This window comes from Heloderma suspectum, chromosome 5 (assembly GCF_057233095.1).
Source record: "Heloderma suspectum isolate Gila_16-S chromosome 5, 16-S_ref, whole genome shotgun sequence".
NCBI lineage: Eukaryota > Metazoa > Chordata > Lepidosauria > Squamata > Helodermatidae > Heloderma > Heloderma suspectum.
This window is the reverse complement of record NC_139462.1, coordinates 188022818-188043816: the sequence shown is the minus strand read 5'-3', so window position 1 is coordinate 188043816 and position 20999 is coordinate 188022818. Positions and strand designations below refer to the sequence as shown.

General features: G+C 42.1%; 1 protein-coding gene across 1 annotated transcript in view; it reads right to left on the bottom strand.

Annotated features, from left to right (window-relative positions):
* The window catches only part of THSD7A (thrombospondin type 1 domain containing 7A), a 414592-nt gene that overhangs the window by 65475 nt on the left and 328118 nt on the right, over positions 1-20999 (bottom strand). Inside the window, exon 15 of the mRNA XM_084858685.1 lies at positions 20025-20288. Within this exon, the coding sequence (XP_084714811.1) occupies positions 20025-20288 (264 nt within the window). The remainder of the gene's footprint in view (positions 1-20024; positions 20289-20999) is intronic.

The window sequence follows — 20999 nt, the reverse complement described above, 5'->3', positions numbered from 1 at the left end:
CTAAACATCCGCGCTTAGTAATAAGTACCACGGAAGAAAATGGGGCTTACTCCCAAGCAGACCCAAGTTCCAAGCAGACATGCATACAATTGTACAGTGCGACGGCAAATGTTCACAAAAGGAAAACACGCATCTATGAAATAATTAAAAGTACTGTTTTGTGATTTTTAGTTGATCCCAATAAAGATATTGGGTTATGTTACTGTTTTAATGAACCAACAAAGCTTTTTGGCAAATTAAATAGGCACATTTCAAGGGACTCCAAACATTGGTTTTTGTATATATTTTGTATATATCACATCAACTGTATTCATCTTTTTAAAAAACAAAACAAAATGAAGACTAATGCTCTATGTGGGGCTACCCTTAAGGCTGGTTTGGAAGGTGCAGCTAGTGCAGAATGCAGCGGCTAGATTACTGACCGGGGCGCCTTGCCATACACTTATTACACCTGTGCTAAAGGACTGACGCTGGCTGCCAGTCTGCTACCAAAAGGGATGCTGAAGGAATCCGGTTGGGGGGTGGAGCTTGACAAGCTTTCATCACCTCAGCCCCTCGGACTCCATTCCATCTGCCACCAACTGGCCTGACTCAGTCCACAGTGAGTTGGGCCAGCTGGCAGACTTTCCGTATTTTTTAAAATTTGCATGAATCTTATTTTACGATAATTTTATTAAATTATTTTTTATTGCAGCTGCAAGTTATATAATTTGCAGAAATTTTGGCCACAATTTGCACAATTTGTGCAAATGTCTATTTACGCAATTTTTTAAAAATCCAGAAAAATTCCTGGATTTCCGGGAAAAAACACAGCTCAGCTCACAAAGGCAAGTCAGGGACACCACAGAAATCCAGCGAGCCCCCAAAGGGCTGGATTTCCCAGCAACAGACATACCTAGCTACCGAGCTAGGCTGAAGGTGTTGGTATTAGAATACAAAGCTCTATGCAACTCAGGACCAGGTTACCTCAAGTAACATCTCCCCCTATACCAACCTCCCAGGCAGCTACAATCTTCAGGGGAGGCCCTGTTATCCACGCCATGGCCCATGGATTTCTGTTTGGCAATGGCACAGAGATGGACCTTTGCTGCAGTGGCATCCGCTTTGGGGAATGAACTCCTCCCGGAGGCATGTCAGGTCTCTCAATGCTGGTGTGTTTGGGGTGTTTATTGAAAACGTATCTGTTTGCGTTGGCTTTCCCCCAGCCATGAGCTATCTTTCTACCAGCCTATATTGTGTGTGGCCTTTTTTTGTTTGGTTGGTTTTTGTTTGTTTGCATTCCTTTTTAAACTGCTTTGGGATACGTTTCAAATGAAAAGCAGTATGTAAATACTGTTAATAAATATGTCCATAGTATTCTTTGTACTCTCTCCCGATACAGGAATTACAGTTTGCTGTACTCTTAAAAAGCTATAGGATTGTTTCTAAGCACATATTTTCCCATTCTTGCCTTCCTAGCAGAAACAACAGACTACCACCCGCCTTCCCATCATTTATGTATATTATGAAAAGATATACAATCACAGACAGTAAGAAACACCATGTGTACACCCCTATTCACATTGGGACTGACGTCTGAGCAGACAGGCATAGGCTTGCACTGTAAGAAAGACTACCATGCCTGTCCAAAGGCTGAGGAACCATAAACAACATTTTGCTAAGGGTGCAATCCTATGGCCGCTAGACCGTCTAGACAGCCATAGGGTTTTTTTTGTTTCTGGGAACTGAGCTCAGCGCCAGGGCTCGGTTCCCAGAAACCTCACTCCCCACCCCCTCCCCTGCTGCCTCATAGGCTGCATCCCCACCTCCAAGCTCATAGGAGCAGTGTGGAGCGGGCAAAAAGGGGGTTTTCTGGGGGCAGGGAGGGGAGGAGACCATGGAGGCATTGTTACGATGCTTCCTATGTGCCATCCACCACCCCCTCCTGCTCCGATGTGCCCCAGTAGACAGCTGTCTAGACACAAATGCAGGGAGGCTGGAGTGAGGAGCAGAGGATCCCCTCCACACTCCACCTGCCCTGCATTGGATAGTTGGCCACCTCCCAAGTTCAGAGGCGGTCAACTATCCCCATAGGATTGTGCCCCAAATGTTTTTTTATCATGTGACTCTTGATAAAACTGGACAGCTGCAAAATTGGTTAAGTCTTAATTGCAATGGAAAGTGCATTTAACTCTAATCTTTTGACCTTAACAGTCCCAAGACTTGATCATGACATTCACCATCTCTCACATGCTCAGGCCATGTGTCCCTCCATATTTCCGATTAATAACACATAGGCATACACAAATGGATGCCAGCACATATACAGAGAAAACCAAAGAGAGAGACTCAGAAGGACGGACAGCAAAGAGTACTTGGAGAGAGGTACACACATGGGAGGAAGAGAATCACGGGGAGATGCCCGGGCCCAGCGGGGAAGAGGGGCAAACGTACAGTGTAATTACACCATAGAGACTGTTCTAATCATGAAACAGAGGCCCCATCTATATGGCACCGCTTTGACTCCCCATCCCGTCACAACTGCACAGCAATGCAGCTTCGAGTCAGCATGCCCTGTGATACACTCACGATGTACTGTGTGCTTCCCTAACAGACTTGCTGTGCCTCTTTTTTTGCCATTTTACTGAATGCGCAGCTGTGCAGTCCCATGAGTGTGGGGGTGTGACACTTCAGTGGCTGTTTTGTATTTGAGGGGCTCTGCTGTCTTTCCATTCCTTTTTAGGTAAAAAGTGACTGTTTTGTGCGCTTTCATTTCCGCACCATCAGTTTGACAGTTCCCTAGCCCGAGACTCTCGTGATGGTTTTTATTCACAAGCATGAGCACTACGTGCCTAGCCATTGCTCTGAAATGGTGGCCAGAGTGATTTTGGTCCTTCCCCAAGACACCCTCCCCCCGGCCCTTAGGTACTCAGTCCACAACCGTTTCGAGGATACAAAGCTGCAAAACTGTGTGAAAGTGTGATTAAATAGATGAAAGCGCCCCTCTGTGCCTCTGTAACTGCACAGCTACAAAGGGATGGGGGAGTAAAGGAGCATCACAGAGTGACGCAGGCACTACGCACGCCTACAACACGCCCACTGCAAAATGAGAAGTCAGTTCAGGGAAGGAACAGATGGTCTGCAACCGAGGAGAACCCTACAGCAACCCCCTGCCCCCAATCGCAGTAAAACCACTCCTTGGAACTCCGCATTTTCCGGATGAAAACCACGGATGGCTGCGAAGTCATGACTATCTATTGAGAGGGACCTCAACTCACACCAGCCCTGGAGTAAAAGCCCAGTGTAGATGGGGCCAGAGATCCCTAAAAGTGGTTCCGATACAATGCAAAAGAAATGTGTCAGATGGGAAAAAAGACATAATGGGGAAAGAAGAATTGCTGATGAACACCATGGCCAGGTACTTTAAGAACAATGCATGTTGAGAACATAAGGAGAGCCCTGCTGGATCAGACGAAGCAACCATCTAGTCCAGCATTCTGTTCACACAGTGGCCAACCAGGGGAAACCCACAAGCAGGACATGAATGCAACAGCACCCTCTTTGATACCCCTACTTTATCCAGATGCCTGGCTATAACTACTTGTCCTTGAAAATATGGGCTGTGCTAGTTATCGTCATCAAAAACAATGAGTCAGGGGAGCCGGGGATACACTAGGTGTGATGGGGCAGCCCTTTACCTGTCTTCCCTGTTCATATACAAATGAGTAAATGTGTGCGTGTGTGTGTGCACGTGTGTGTGCACGTGCACACACTCTTTATATTGCACTCTTTATACTGAAAACAAGTGCAGGGGAAAGGGAGCATGCTGAAAGTGAGCTGGACTGAGAGAAAAATCTTAAAGCAATGGAGGGCAGTGAGGTGAAGCAAGGGAGGATGGTGGGTTTTGCTCCTCTCATCATGTAAAGCATGTTCACTTTATATGCGAATAGGGAATGAGGATAAAATACATGAGGCTGCCCTGTCGGTCTTAGTATGACCTTGACAGTATCCCACCTAGGGATGGACAAATCTGCCAATTTCAGTTTCTCATTTTTTCCCATCTTAAATTTGGTTCATCCTGAACTCTGAAAATTAAAAAAAAAAATTGCATGGAAATTCATACACATTTTTGTGTCCATTTCTCCTAATATATTCATTTTGTATGCATTTTTGTCAAATATCTACATTTTTCCAAGCAATTGTCCTAATATAATGCATTTGAACATTCCTTTCACGAATATATGCATATTTGCATGTTGTTATTCAGTCGTTAAATCGTGTCCAACTCTTCGTGACCCCATGGACCATAGCACACCAGGCCTTCCTGCCCTGCGCTCTCTCCCGGAGCGTGCTCAAGTCCATATTCATTGCATCGGTGATGCTATCTAGCCATCTCATCCTCTACAGTCCCCTTCTCCTTTTGCCTTCAGTCTTTCCCAGCATCAGGGTCTTTTCCAGGGAGTTTTCTCTTCGCATTAGGTGGCCAAAATATTGGAGCTTCACCTTCAGTACTTGTCCTTCCAATGAGCAGTCAGGGTTGATTTCCTTTAGGATTGACTGATTTGACCTCCTTGCAGTCCAGGGGACTCGTAAGCTCTTCTCCAGCACCACAGTTCGAAAGCATCAATCCTTTGGCACTCAGCCTTCCTTATAGTCCAGCCCTTACAGCCATACGTTGCTACTGGGAAAACCATAGCTTTGATTATACGGACCTTTGTTGGCAAGGTGATGACTCTGCTTCTTACTATGCTGTCTAGGTTTGCCATAGCTTTCCTCCCAAGGAGCAAGCGTCTTTTAATTTCATGGCTACAGTCACCGTCTGCCGTGATCTTGGAGCCCAAGAAAATAAAATCTGTCACTGCTTCCATTTCTTCCCCTTCTATATGCCAGGAAGTGATGGGGCCAGATGCCATGATCTTAGTTTTTTTAATGTTAAGATTCAAACGAGCTTTTGCACTCTCCTCTTTCACCCTCAACAAGAGGCTCTTTAGATCCTCTTCACTTTCTGCCGTTAGGGTGGTATCGTCTGCGTATCTGAGGTTGTTGATAATCCTCTTAATTCCAACCTGTGATTCATCCAACCTGGCCTTTCTCATGATGTACTCTGCATATAAATTAAATAAGCAGCGTGACAATATACAGCCTTGTCGTACTCCTTTCCCAATTTTGAACCAATCGGTTGTTCCATGTCTGGTTCTTACTGTTGCTTCTTGACCCTCGTACAGGTTTCTCAGGAGACAGGTAAGGTGGTCTGGTACTCCCATCTCTTTAAGAATTTGCCACAGTTTGTTGTGATCCACACAATCAAAGGTTTTAGCGTAGTCAATGAAGCAGAAATACACATTTTTCTGGAATTCTCTTGCTTTCTCCATGATCCAGAGAATGTTGATCTCTAGTTCTTCTGCCTCTTCAAAACCCAGCTTGTACTTCCGGTAGTTCTCGGTTCACATACTGCTGAAGCCTAGCTTGTAGGATTTTGAGCATCACCTTGCTGGCATGTGAAATGAGCGCAACTGTATGGTAGTTTGAACACTCTTTGGCATTGCCCTTCTTTGGAACTGGAATATAAACTGACCTTTTCCAGTCTTGCGGCCACTGTTGAGTGTTCCAAATTTGTTGGCATATTGAGTGCAGCACTTTAACAGCATCATCTTTTAGGATTTTAAATAGCTCAGATGGTATACTGTCATCTCCGCTAGCTTTGTTGTTAGTAATGCTTCCTAAGGCCCACTTGACTTCACTCTTGAGGATGTCCGGCTCAAGTTCAGTGACTGCACTATCATGGCTATCAGGGACATTCAGATCTTTCCTGTATAGTTCTTCTGTGTATTCTTGCCACCTCTTCTTAATCTCATCTGCTTCTGTTAGGTCCCTGCCTTCTTTGTCCTTTATCATGCCTGTCTTTGCACAAAACGTTCCCTTGAGATCTCCGGTTTTCTTGAAGAGATCTCTAGTCTTTCCCATTCTGTTGTTTTCCTCGATTTCTTTGCATTGTTCATTTAAGAAGACCTTCTTGTCTCTCCTTGCTATTCTCTGGAACTCTGCATTCAGTTGGATATATCTTCCCCTTTCTCCCTTGCTTTTTGCTTCCATTCTTTCCTCAGCTACTTGTAAAGCCTCATCAGACAGCCACTTGGCTTTCTTGCATTTCTTTTTCTTTGGGATGGATTTCGTTGCTGCCTCCTGAACAATGTTACGGACCTCTGTCCATAGTTCCTCAGGCACTCTGTCTATCAAGTCTAATCCCTTAAATCTATTTGTCGCCTCCACTGTATATTCATAAGGGATATGATTTAGGTCATACCTGAATAGTTTAGTGGTTTTCTCTACGTTCTTCAATTTCAGCTGAAATTTTGCAACAAGAAGCTCATGATCTATGCCACAGTCAGCTCCAGATCTTGTTTTTACTGACTGTGTAGAGCTTCTCCATCTTTGGCTGCAAAGGACATAATCAATCTGATTTCGATATTGACCATCTGGTGATGTCCATGTGTAGAGTCGCCTCTTGTGCTGTTGGAAAAGAGTGTTTGCTATGATCAGCGTGTTCTCTTGGCAAAACTCTATTAACCTTTGTCCTGCTTCATTTTGTACACCAAGGCCATGCTTGCCTGTTATCCCGGTGATTTCTTGACTTCCTACTTTAGCATTCCAATCCCCTATGATGAAGAGGACATATTTTTTTGGTGTTAGTTCTAGAAGGTGTAGGTCTTCATAGAACCAATCAACCTCAGCTTCTTTAGCCTCAGTGGTTGGGGCATAGACTTGAATTACTATGATGTTGAATGGTTTGCCTTGGATTCATACTGAGATCGTTCTATCATTTTTGACATTGTACCCCAGTACTGCTTTTCCCACCCTTTTGTTGGCTATGAGTGCTACGCCATTTCTTCTAAGGGATTCTTGCCCACAGTAGTAGATATGATGGTCACCTGAATTAAATTTGCCCATGCTTGTCCATTTGAGTTCGCTGATTCCCAAGATGTCGATGTTCAATCTTGCCATCTCATGTTTGACCACCTCCAGCTTTCCTTGATTCATTGATCTGACATTCCAGGTTCCTAAACAATATTGTTCTTTACAGCATCGGACTTTCTTTTCACCACCAGACACATCCACAGCTGAGTGTCCTTTCGGCTTTGGCCCAGCTGCTTCACTCTTTCTGGAGCTACTTGGAAATTCCCTCTGCTCTTCCCCAGTAGTATATTGGACACCTTCCGACCTGAGGGGCTCATCTTCTGGCGTCATATCTTTTAGCCTTGTGATACGTTCCATGGGGTTTTCTTGGCAAGAATCCTGGAGTGGGTTGCCATTTCCTTCTCCAGTGGACCACATTTTGTCAGAACTCTCCACCATGACCTGTCCATCTTGGGTGGCCCTGCATGGCATAGCTTATGGCTTCACTGAGTTACGCAAGCCCCTTCGTCACAACAAGGCAGTGATCCATGAAGGGGCAGTGATTTCCACAAATATATAGATTTTTATATGCATTTTGCAATTGGAGAACAACATTGCAAAATTCAGAGAAGTGTGAATTTCAAAGTATAACTGAGTTTTGGTCATATATTGGTTCAAAGCTGGAAATTGAATTAATGAATTTCTCCCTCACCCCTAACCACACCGGGTATTCAGAGTTTAGGACATATAAGCTCTAGCAAGGAAAACATCTCAAATAAATATCTGTCCCATACAACTGTCTGTGACTATGAAGTATTGTATTCATTGTTGATTGAACTATTGGCCATCAGTAATAATTCTCCACCACAATTAAGCTGCATTGAATCAAAATCTGGAGATGACTTGATTGCCCCATCACCAGCTCCTTGAATTTACTTCCACAGAAATTAGGTACAGACAAAGGTGTATAAGTATCTAAACCCATTAGATAGGCAAATCACAAAATAATAAAAATAAGAAATTGAGAGGGCAACTTTAGTTTCCCCTCAGTAAAAAATACATCCCTGTTGTGATTCATATATAAACACAACATTTATAAAGTTCGGCACATTTTGAAAAGATGTAGCTACTTCAGAAAGAATGGGTGCAATCAATATCCACTGCCACACATTTGTAGAAATATAATCTTGGAATTGTGAAACAATGTATTATATACAGAATGAACTTGAGCACACTCTGGGAGAGAGCGGAGGACAGGAAGGCCTGGCGTGCTATGGTCCATGGCATCACAAAGAGTCGGACACGGCTTAACGATACAGAATTCTGATTGTCCACTATCTTTTACTCAATGCAAGAACAGTTTCCATGGAACTGATCTTCCAGAGTTTAGTGAAGGACATCACTTCTTGAATTTTCCTTGACTTTCAAAGGTATTTACAATCCACCTGACAGTATTTGTATTCATGGCTATGTCACAAGAGCCCATGGAATGATGAATTGAACTATGGCATGTCTTTTATCTTGTTTTCAGGATTAGCCTCCAAGGCCTCAGTGGCACACAGCAATTGATCTTCTGCATCAGCAGTTTGGCCTCTTCATCACCAAAGAGAGGTTTCCCTACTTTTTCATGCTAATGGACACCTCACAGGTCATGCGAGATTACAAACTGTGACACTGGCTAAAATGGGAAGCCAGTCTTTCTTGTGCAACAAAATGTTAGAATGATGCATAAATCAGACCTGGATGAGCATATCTTCACTTAATACAGCATCTCTTGACTTAAACTGTTGCTAAATAGTCTTATCAACATTTTTGATTATCAAGCACACCATCACGATGCCTTCCAGCCTATAAATGATGACCCTACATAATTTTTTCCAACATCCTGATCCTAAGCACATTTATCTAGAAGAAAGCCCCATTGTTTCAATGAAAACGACAACCAAGTAACTGAATGTAGTATAGCGTTATGAATGCCCCCCCCTTGCCATTAGGAAACCGCTGGTTTTTATTTACTTGCCAAGAAATATGGGCAGGAACATAACATATCTCCTAAGAGTGAATTCAGAGATCAGCTGTTCTCATGCCACAATATGATTGCCCCCTGCCCCCTAATCAGCTTATGCGCTATCATCTCATACTGCTGAGTCTTGTGAGAAGGTCCAAGCTGGATTCAGTTCCCCTGCAAATACAGACTTGGCAAATCTGATAACTGAGGTCTACCAGATGCATGATGACCAGGGAACTGAAGATGTGCTGGAACCTTCAAAAGACGTAATTCCTCATGGATTAGACTGTTTGTTTTAAAGAAGCAATCATGTACACATTTTCGAATGTGACAAATGGAAAGGCAGTATAATCTAGGATACTAAATTTAACACATATTTACTGTGCACTTCTTAGGGAGGTAGTTCAATTAATTTCAATAAAGGCAACCACTTAATAGCTTTCTAGGCATGGAAACACAGGATTGTTTAACACAGCCTTCAATTAATAATGCTGAGAATCAGAATATACTAGCATTCTGTTAGGGCTAGTCTTGCTTTATTTATTTGTTTGTTTGTTTATAGCCCATTTTTTCTGAATACTTAAAGTGGCTAACAACAAAATAAATAATACAATTTAGACACATCATTGGAAACAATACTATTGCATAAGATACGGTATAAGTCAAAACAAAGCTAAAAAGCGTTTCTTCTGAATTTCTGTTCTCTGCTTTCCCATCACATAATTCCAAGGTAGATTATGTAAAAAGACTTTTCAAAATGATAAAAGTGTACACAGTAAACAATAAAGTGATGGCTGCAACCACATGGACTCTTTTATAGCATCTGAGAGTTTATTATCAGACACACAAGCAATTAAATAAGAAATTCAGCACTTCACATGGAGCTGTTCTCAACAGCTGTCCTCAAAACACTGGCCAATGCACAAATATTCCCCTCTAATCCCCTGCCTAAGCCTTGCAACCACATAGAGCTTTGTAGAGTCAGCACAAATCAATGTATCTCATTTAATTAATGCTAAAGGGAAAAATAATCGCACACTAATAAGGCAGCAGACAAGCCATCCTGGACTGGTTGACTATGCCTTAGGTCTTAAAAATAAACTGACATGAATTAAGAAGTGCATTATGACCTATATAAAAATGTTAAATCTCTCTGTTGCATCAGAGTGCTGACCGAGAGAGAAGATGGTCATAATCTTCAATGGCCCTATTATATAGCACAGTCCTGAATTAGTGGTAAGGGGAGTTCTGACATCATTTGCTTCCAGACAATGGGAAGGGCCTTGGGGCTTTTTGAATAGATTTTACCGGCCCTGCCTGTGCAATGGGCTGCAGTTCAAAATATGTATTCATAAAGAAAGTGGCAAATGTATTAACAAGCCAGGATATTCTTATTACTATGCACTTTATATAAAATATTTGAACTTTTCTGTGACATTTTGCATTCACAGATTTCCAAAGCATTTTTAGAGGTGAACTGATGTTGATTATCTTGATTTTACAGGATGGATAGCTGCAATCAATGGAGATTAGGTGATTTATATTGCAGTTCTCTGGATGTCTACTCAGAAGTAAGTCCTGGTGAGTTCAATGGGACTTACACCCAGGAAATTGTGTAAAGGATTGCAGCCTGACAGAATATCATCTGGAGAAAAAAAAAACCAGTTTAATAGAATTAAAATTGCTCCTTTGAATGCCAACACTGCCTCCCCCAAACTGTCAAATTATTAATATTTTTTAAATAATATGTTCACATTTGATTTATTTACAAACTGAAATGACAAACTGTGCAATAAAATGTTGTTGTTTTAACATTTCAGTGCCAGCTGAAGACCTCCTTATTATCCAGGCCATTAAAAAATAAAGGACTGAGAGAATGTTATGCAGGAGATGTATTATCTCTAGTATTCAGTTCCACATTTGTTAGAAATCTTTTTTTTAATGCACCAAAATAAACACCAGCCTTGTATAAGCCGTCACAGATGGGCAAACATAAAATTTTTGCTGGAGACATATAAACAGAGATTGATGTGAATTTGGAATATACACTGAGTTTTTTGCTGTCTCTTTTGAGATACTCAGGATGATTTTGGTGCCTTCGGAAAATAAAACAAAATGGGAGAAAAACATTAAAAAAAAAAAACAGATTGCAAAAGATTATCAGTTCCATGGAGTAAGTGGCATTCAACCTCTTAGAGGGGGTCTCATTCACCCTAAAGGATCAGGTTCATAGTCTCTAGGGGTGCTCAATGATCCATCTTTGGCACTGCAGGCACAAGAAGCCTAGGAAAAGTGTTACCAGCTTGGGATAGGTATGCCAACTACGAGGCTGTCACGTAACCTTTCATTTAGGCCAGATCTACACTTTGTCTCATATCACTACAATGCCATCATGGTAACGCTATATCCCTCTTGCGCATTTACACCTTGTAGGACACACAGTGACCTTTGTTGCAGGGTATTGGATAATGTGAAATAAAAAGCAAGAAATAACACTACAAAAGTGGTATGTCGAATGCGTAACGTGCCTCAACAGTTATCACTGCACTTCAATACTGCTTATAAATCACTAGTGCAGATCTAGCCTTAGACTACTGTGATATGTTGTATATGCAGATGCCTTTGAAACATCCAGAATAGGCTTGTGAGACTACTAACTGGCAGTGGGGGGTATCAGCACCTCCCACCAGTGCTTCACCATCTTCAAGGGCTCCCAGTCCATTTCCAATTCAAGGTGCTGGTTTTGAACTTTAAGGCCCTTCATGGCTTGGGACAGGATACATGAAGGGTCACCTCTCTCTACACGCTTCTTCCAAGACTCTGAGATCTTCTTTGGAGGCCCTTTTGTGAATGCCCCCTGCTGTGTGAGATGCTGCAGGCACAGAGATGTGAAGGCCCGGAAAAAAACAGAAAAATTTGGGGGAAAACATGTTTTTTTTCCGAGGACCATTTTTGTCCCCCCCCCCCCCCATGGAAAAATTGAACAGCTTTGGATCATGAAATATTTTCTTTTAGAATTTAAGACAAAGCATTTACATAACGTTACCCAGCCTTTACTCCCCCAAAATGATTTCTAAAAACTGTGAAAAAGAACATTTTTACAGAAAGACTGGAGATCTAAAAGGTCTGGAAATAATGAAGCCTCGGGGAAAAATGTTGTTTTAATCCTCTCTGTAAGATTCCCAGCATAGTTAGTCCATTCATTCCTTATTAAAATTATTGATCTAAGGTATATTTTACTGATACACATTTATGCTCAGTTTCCCAACATGTGAGTCACCTTTGTGCATTCTTGACAGTTTGGGTTTTGTTCTATAGAGTCCTGTGTTTCTGTAGCTGTAGCAGCCATTTAATGTAGTTCTAATCTATCCAGACAATAATTACAAATTCACTGAGTTTACTTTTAGAAGTTTTAAAATAAAATGATATTTTTTTGACCGAACTAAGTTATACATAGAATAACTTTAGGAACAGAAAGGCTGCTTTATGTTCCTAAAGCAGCCCTCCCCAACCTGGTGCCCTCCAGATGTTTTGGACTACAGTGTCCAGCATTCCTGACATTGGCCATGCTGCCTGAGGCTGATGGGAACTGAAGTCCAAAATATCTGGAGGGCACCAGGCTGGGGAAGGCTGTCTTGAAGCAACAAAGTGACTTTAGATCTGTAAAGAGCACTAAAAAAATAAGTATTGCTTATTTTTCAGTTTTTCCCAAAATTTGGGGGGGGTGGAAACCCTCGGGGGGGGGGAATTCCCCATGGCCTCAAAATTTCCAGGATTTTACATCTCTATGTAGGCAGCTATGGAAGAGAGATGCCAGACTTCACAATACCCTCTCCAGGCTCACGTGGTATCTACCTGGGCATCGTTTCAGTGCCAGGTGAAGACCTTTTTATTTTCCCAGGTCATTTAACCTGTTTTTAGTTTCTTTGGCTGATTTCATGCTGTATTTATACTTCTGGTGGGAGGGTTTATTGCTAAAACTACTGAATTTTATTTAACAATTTATTACTACTGAATTTTAAATTGTTTTATACCTTCTTGTGAGCTGCCCTGAGAACTTTGTTATAGGGAGGCCTATAAATGGTGTCAGTAAGTAAGTATAGAAGTAAATAAACAAATAAGAAAAGAATAAGATGGTGGAATGCAAATAATCTAACAAAATGAGAACTGGCTGTGCAAAAAATGCCAGCTAATTTACCCAGGTCAGTGATGCAGCCCAAACAGATGCAATAAGGAGACCTGGTCAATTTAGTTTCTTGTAGGGTGTACCCATGTTTTGAAACACATCCGTAAGTACTATATGTACATTCAGTTCAGGTACACGCTAAAAATGTAATATAGGAAAGAGCAAAAGTAGGGTTAGACAAAATGTCGGGCTGATGTAATGGTGCAGCCTTCACCAACATGGTGCCCTTCAGGGGTTGGATCCAGATTTATGCTGTATCAGCATTGTCATACCAATGTTGATACAGCATAAAAATATCAATAGAAGACATACCACGGATCCACTCCCAGATGTTTTAGACTACAACTCTCATCAGCCCCAGCCAGAATGGGCAATGATCAGGTATGACTGGAGTTGTAGTTCCAGACATTTGGAGGGTACTCTGTTGGGGAAGGATGGTCTACAGTAAAGTCAATGCAAAAGCAGCCATCTTTGTACATTAATGCTAGTATCCCAAATCTTTCTGCTGTCAAAGGAAACTTTGTATCCCGAAGACACACACAATTCATTCTGCTGCACTTTTGAGCTACATTTATTATCATAATAGATCATATCAGCCCAAGGTCAGTGACATCTGTGGAAAACCAGGTCTCACCCAATCATCAGGACTTTGCTAACTTCAGTGCCGGAACAAATAAAATTACAAAGATTAATTTCTCCTATGCTATGTTCTTTTCTTGTGACAAGCAATTTGGATTCCCTCTGACATAATAAGATTTCCCTTGTGACACTGCAAGATAGTAATTCCATCAGCCTGTTATCCATGCTCTAGCTTCTCTGTGCTGCTCAGTAGATGACTTCTGGTTTCCCTGCACTTTCATCGCTCTTCACACAAAGAATAATCCTTCAAAGTTCTGGTCATTGGCACTGGGCCTGTTGGACTCAAGCTCTTGCATATTTATTTACATTTCCCATAGACTAAAGTTTCTCAACACACAGCTTTTTAAATATGTTTGGAAGCACTTATTTTTCTACTTTAGATTTGTCAAGGTCTTATTATAGATCTAAGCCAGAGCTTTCCAAACTGTGTGCCGTGACACACCATGGAGCTCCCTTACTCGCGTTTGCTTCCCTTGGCCCCTTGCCTGGAACTTCCTAAAGCAGCTAATGTTAAAGCAGCTAAGGCTTAGCTGCTAAGGCTTAGCAGCTAAGACTTAGCTGCTTTAACATTAGCTGCTTTAGGATCATGTGGCGTCTTGACATACGAGGCATGTGACTGGAGGTGTTGGAGCAGTATGGTGAGGAGTGTGGTAACGCTGGCTGCACAAGGACTGTGGAGAATTCGAAGTTAATGGAACAATTAGTTGAGCAATTTGCAGTCAGCTTGGGCGAGAGGCTTCCCCGCATCCTTGGTGCGGCTGCAGGGTGGCAGGGGAGAACAACAGCCCTCCAGACACCCCCGGAGCAGGGAGGGCTGCGCCAGGCAGGCGAGGAGCTTCGAGCCTGCGCCCCCCGGAAAGGTAGAGGCACGTGATGAAGAGAGGGGAGGCACCACCCTGGGAGCAGAGCTCAGCCGACACTGGCACAGAGAAGTGGCAGCGGCCACCAGCCCTGCGAGGTTTTGGGTGCACCCTTCTCGGACTTCTGCACCGCACCATTGCGTGGCCAGGCCAGAGTAGCGCACGGGTGGAAATGCCACCTGGACTGCACTGAGCGGGCCATCCGCCATCTTGGCCAGTCAGAACAGAGCTCAGTGGAGGCCAAAAGCCTCAGAATCAGCATGCTCCCAATCACCTGGGTAAGCGCAGCTGCAGGCTGTCACCCAGTCAACCCACCTGCTGCTGGCTGAAGGGAGGCCACCCTCCCAAACCCAATGTGGCAAACAGCAAGCCACCCACCACATGGCACTTATAATTTGATTTCCGCCATTTATTTTTATTTTTACTCTGCTGTAATCGTGGATTGACCACCCACCAGCAGTGTAGCACTGGAGAGTGCTGGAACTGGACTCTGGACATAGGCATTGCAAATATTTACAGCAATATAGCCTTGTAGTGAAACATATATATTTACACCATTTTTGTTGGACTTTTGCTTCTCTACTTCATGTGTTTTTGCAGCTGAGCTCCTACCTGGGCCTATGTGTCCTAATATGTATTGTAAATACTTTAGTTATTGTTCACATTTTCTCCTGGTCCTGATTCCTATCTTTATCTCACTTTATCACTGTGGGAGTGGAGCGCAGGTGCAGTTATTTTCATAAGAAAAAACAGAGAAAGATAAGCGCTAAAAACAGTCCAGTTATTTTCATATTTAGTTAATGCTAAAACCTAGAAATAAATTCGCATAGATTTATTCATTAAATTGCAGTTGAATTACCCATAAAATGAATACGTTTCTAATTAAGAAAAGGAAAGCTGGTGAAGATGACATTTTCAATGAACAAAATGTAGCTGCTACAGAGGAAACTACGCAAGAATCAAGTGTTGAACGGTCCGTATTAGTATGTAAGAAGTGTAAAGGAAAAATTTCCAAGCCTCATTTATACAGTAAAGATTATATGAAACTGGGGTTCACATTTTCTGGTAATGAAAACAATCCTTGTCCCCAGTGTTTAGTTTGTGGGGATATACTTGCAAATGAAAGTATGGTACCAAATCAATTAAAGCGTCATTTTACCTCAAAACACTAATTTGTCAGAAAAACCAGTAGAATACTTTATTGAGCTTTCAAAATCTATAAAGAAGCAGTCTGCATCATTCACAAAGAGAATGAAGACATCAGAGAAAGCTCAAAAGGCAAGTTACTTGGTTGCTCAAATAATTGCCAAAAACAAGGACCCACACGTTATTGCCGAAACCGCCATAAAGGAATCTTGCTGTGCTATTGTTTGAACGATGTTTGGGCCCGAATTTGAGATAGAAGTTAATAAAATTCCTTTGGCAGATAACACGATTGGAAGACGTATTCAAGACATGTCGGATGACACTAAGCAGCAAATGAAGGATATTTTCAAGACGATAATATGATCTTTACATTGCAATTAGATGAAGCAACAGATGTCAGTGGGTTAGCACAATTATTGGTTTTTATACGTTGCATTCACACTGACAGAATTATTGAGCAATTCTTGTGTTGTCTAGAACTTCCAGTGAGAACTAGAGGTGAAGATATATTTAAAACTTTAGATTGCTTCATGAAGGAAAATAATTTGCAGTGGTTAAATTGTGTAGGAATATGCACAGATGGCACACCCTCAATGGTTGGTTCAACAAAAGGTTTTATAGCTTTAGCAAAGAAAGAGAATGAAAATATTATAATTACTCATTGCTTTTTACATCATGAAGCACTAGTCGCACAAACCATTGGAAATGAATTAAGAAAAGTTTTGGACAAAGTGGTTCAAATGGTCAATTACATTAAAAGTAGACCTCTTCAATCAAGATTATTTGCTCATATTTGTGAAGACATGGGGGCAAGGTTTAAAAAGCTTCTACTACACACAGATGTTCGTTGCTCTCAAGAGGTCGAGCACTTTGTCGTGTATATGAATTAAGGGAAATGATGCTTAAACCTTTTGAGGAAAATCAGCAAAATGAATTCTACAATCTAATTCAAAGCAAACTTTGGTGCACAAAATTGGTATATCTTGCTGACATATTTGAACACTTGAATAAAATAAACACCAGTATGCAAGGAAAAGGAGAAAATATCTTAACAGCGGTAGATAAAATTTGTGCTATGAGAGACAAAATAGCAATTTGGAAAAGGAAAAGTGAAAGAAGGAAATTTTGAAATGTTTTCCAAAACTGCTGAGTGCCAGCTAAAATGTGACATCAGCTCGCTAATTCTTGACCATTTAACACTGCTCGGAGAGAAAGTTCATCATTACTTCCCAAATGTTGAAATCCAAGACTATGATTGGATCAGAAATCCATTTCTTTCAACTGCAAGGAGGAACTTTTCACTTACTGAAGAAGAATTAACTGACATAAAAAAATTATCGAAATCTGTTAATGATGCATGAACAGGGTGACTTAGACAGCTTTTGGATTCACATTTCAAACATCCAAACATAGCTTAAAAAGCGTTAAAAATTCTTCTGCAGTTTTCTACTACATACATTTGTGAAGTATCCTTTTCAACAATGGCAAACGTAAAGACACTGAAACGTGGAAGCTTAAAAATGCTTGATGACGAAATGCGAGTGTCTTTATCTAATATTCCACCAAATATTGAAAAGCTGTGATCATCCCATCAACCTCATACACCCCATGAAAATGGTAAGTAGTTATTGGTGTTATTCAACTATTAAAAATTCTTGCACATATTTACATACTGTTACTCATAAATGACAACAATGTGTGTTATTATCTTACAAATCATATTTAAAAAAAAAATGAAAGGTTTTCATGAGATATGTTGTATCCCCATACATTTCGTTATTACAATTTATGTTATGTGTCTGTATCTCTTATAACAGGTTAGTTTAACCTCCGGTTTGCTAGTAAAACTGAATTACCGTGTCACGAAATGATGCATGTCTAAAAAGTTTGTCACCAACATGAAAAGTTTGGAAAGCTCTGCTCCAAGCAATGGATTGGTTTGAAAAAACAACCACTCACACAAACCTGTGAAAATTGCTTGGAGGCTCACAGACAATAGCAAGCGCGGTTGACTTGTTATGCCTAACTCCTAAAACATGACCTCATAGATCCTAGCGGTGTAGAAGAAGGTAGACACGAGCCTTACTCACTTATTTGGGAACACAGTAAGACATGGAGGAGGGATTGATTAGGGTCATGCCTGACCTCCCTGTGCTCAACTGTACCATCTGTGTGGAGGCTATGAGCAGTATCCAACTGTGTCATCTCCCTTAGCGCAAATTTTGTTGCACTAACAGAAACTAGGTTTGGAACAATGCACAAGAGAAGAATCCAACTAAAGTTACTTTTGCGCAAACACAGTTGCACAAGCAATTATGCATTATGCTTGTGCAACCTGTTGTGCAACCTGTTGCGCATAAGTCTTCTGCAACCCGTTGCACAACTGGCTGTGCAACTGCTTGTGCAACCAATTGCGCGCGCATAATGGGCAACCACTTGCGCAACAGAAAATTTCAGTGGAGCTCCACTAGTGCTATCTGAGTTTGCGGAATCACACTGTTGGATACTGCCCTCTGCAAATACACTAAACATGCAGTGGCTCCTGCATCCATGATCTGGGGCTCTGGAAATTGAAGGTAACACATACACAAGCCTACATGTATTCAGTGGCATGCATATAGAGGCTGTTCAGACAACAAACTAAGCCACACTCAGTGGTTGAGTGTGGGTTGTTGTTGAATTGTGGGTTGTTTGCTGAACTGTGGGCTAGCGTGTCTGAAAGTTTGCAGGGTGGCTTGTAGGGATGTTGGAGAATTCCGCCACGGACTCCTGGAGTCCATGGCAGAACAGGGCAATCCCCCCCGCCACCCTGCGGAATCCCCCCAGGACAGAGCCTACCTGGCGGCGGCAGGGCGGCAGCTCTGGGTCATCTTCTGGCTGCTATTGGGCTGCGGCTATACCGGCCGCCATTTGCATCCCTATCAAGCTGTGATAGTCTATGTAAGTATCTACATAGCCTATCATGGCAAAAGGCAGGGACGCAAATGGCGTAGCGGCCGCCATTTGCATCACTGCCTTTTCCCATGATAGGCTACGTAGATACTTTCATAGCCTATCACAGCTTGGCAGGGACGCAAATGGTGGCCAGTGTATTGGCTGCCATTTGCAGCCGCAGCCTGGCTGCAGCCAGAAGTCCAGCTGCAGCCAGGCAGGATTCCAGGGAGTAGGACAGATCACCTCCCCCCCACTGTGGATGCCCCTGAGCGGAGCAAGGTAAGGGATTTGTACATCCCTAGTGGCTTGTTAACTATGCAGTGTGGAGTATTTTCTAGAACGAGCAACCTTGAGAGCACTGCATGGTTAACAAGCCACCCTGTGAATGTTCAGACAACACACTAACCCACAGTTCAACAACCCACACTCAACCACTGAGTGTGGGTTAGTGTGTTGTCTGAATGGTCCCATAATCTTCATGCAAATGAAAGACTTGAATGCACATAGATTATGGGCAAGGCCAGCAAGTACAACCCCGATCAGTTCTCTCCATGTACTATTCAATGCAGCACTAGAGCAGAAATACACATTATGGCTAATAAGTAGCTGCCTGCTACCAAAAGCAGCATCTGTCAATGGAGGATGGTGGCTCTGATTTCGGTGGGGCTGTGCATCTATTCTGGGTTTCAGTCAGGACCAGCCAAGAACTCTAAGGGGGCTATCCAAGGTGCTGAACCTATTTTGGGGGTGGTGCTCAGCACCTTGGATAGCTCCTTTAGCATTCAGGGTTTCGGTCAGGACCAGCCAAATGGATTCATAGCCCACCAACCTCGGAGCCACCAGCCTCCACTGGCATCCATCCATATCTCTTCCTTTTCTCTCTTCTGTAATGTTTAGTAAAACAAATCAGTGAAACACATTTTATTTATTTATTTAAAATATTTAAACCTTCTTTTTCCACTATTCCTAGAAAATCGCTTTTCTACTATTATTGAGGGTTGAACAGGATGAATGGGATTTTGATGTAGTTTCAGGGGCTGGATCCAGATTTAGTCAAAGTAGACCCATTGAAATCAATGGGTCCATCATGACTAACTTAAGTCCGAGTGATTTCAATAGGTCTACTGTGACCAAATCTGGTATAAGCACACACAAACCCTACTGTGTCAAAGCATCAGAGAAAAGTAAGGCACTTCCCTAGCTTGCAGAGAGCATTTCCTTAGCACACATTGCCTCTCGACCCCTTCCTAAGGCAATAACATGTTCTTCAATGCATAGCAGGGTTTTTCCTCCTCAAATTCCTTTGATGTATTGTGCCTCCATGATATACAAAAATTATCCAGCACCTTTGACCAAGAAGAAGAAGAATTTTAAATACCATGACTGTTGCATCGTGCTGTTTCAACGAGTCTACTGTTCTGATCATAGCAAGCCATAGCCTGATAACGGTAGCCTTGCCCACACTCTTTGATGTCTCCTTGTACTTTCATTCCCAGTAGTGCATCCACCTTGCCCTCGGGTAAAATACAGTCTGACCAGTTCCCCACAGGCTGGGCATTATAGTTGTCGCAAGGGCAGAACTGGGTCTCCATCAGTGGATACAGCTGCAGATTTTTGCATTTCTCCCTCTTCTTACTTTTTCCTGTAAGGGAGTACAAAGAGTTTCCAAAAGGGTGATATCTGGCAAAAAGGCGGGTAATTTATCTCATCTAGAATGTCTAAATTGTCATCTAACACTTTTTAAGAGTATATAAGCACCAAGCTTTCAAATAGGGATACTTTAGACGAGGGACTAAAATCTAATGAGGAACCCAAGCCTTTTCAAGAATCCAGCTATTGCTAAAACAGCACTCTCTATACAAAGCTGAAGAACAATTACCTCACTGAATCACTTTAGTTATTTTTAGAATTTATAAATCACCCTTCATCCTCAAGCGATTACATGTGGATCCAACCCCAGGTTCCCTGTACAGAAGTAGTCATGAACCAAGGGGCATAACAATTAATGATTTACCCATTTAGGCAAGTTACAAATGGAATACAATGTTAGTTTGCACTGGTGTATGCAGCAGGGCCAGCCCTACCATGACACAGAGTCCTCAGGTAGCTGATTTTGGGTGTTGTGAAGGGACAGCAAATTGTTTGTTATTTAAATTATTATTACTGCATTTTTACTCCCAGAAAAAGATGTTTGTAACTTGGCCAAAATACCGTGACCAGCCTTGGGTACTATACACACTGTCTAGGGGCAGGAGGGAACCGTATGCTGTTCTACTTCAGGCAACAAAATATCTTGGGTCAGCCCTGGTATGGAGTATAACTGAATATATATTGCTACAAAGCCAATATAATA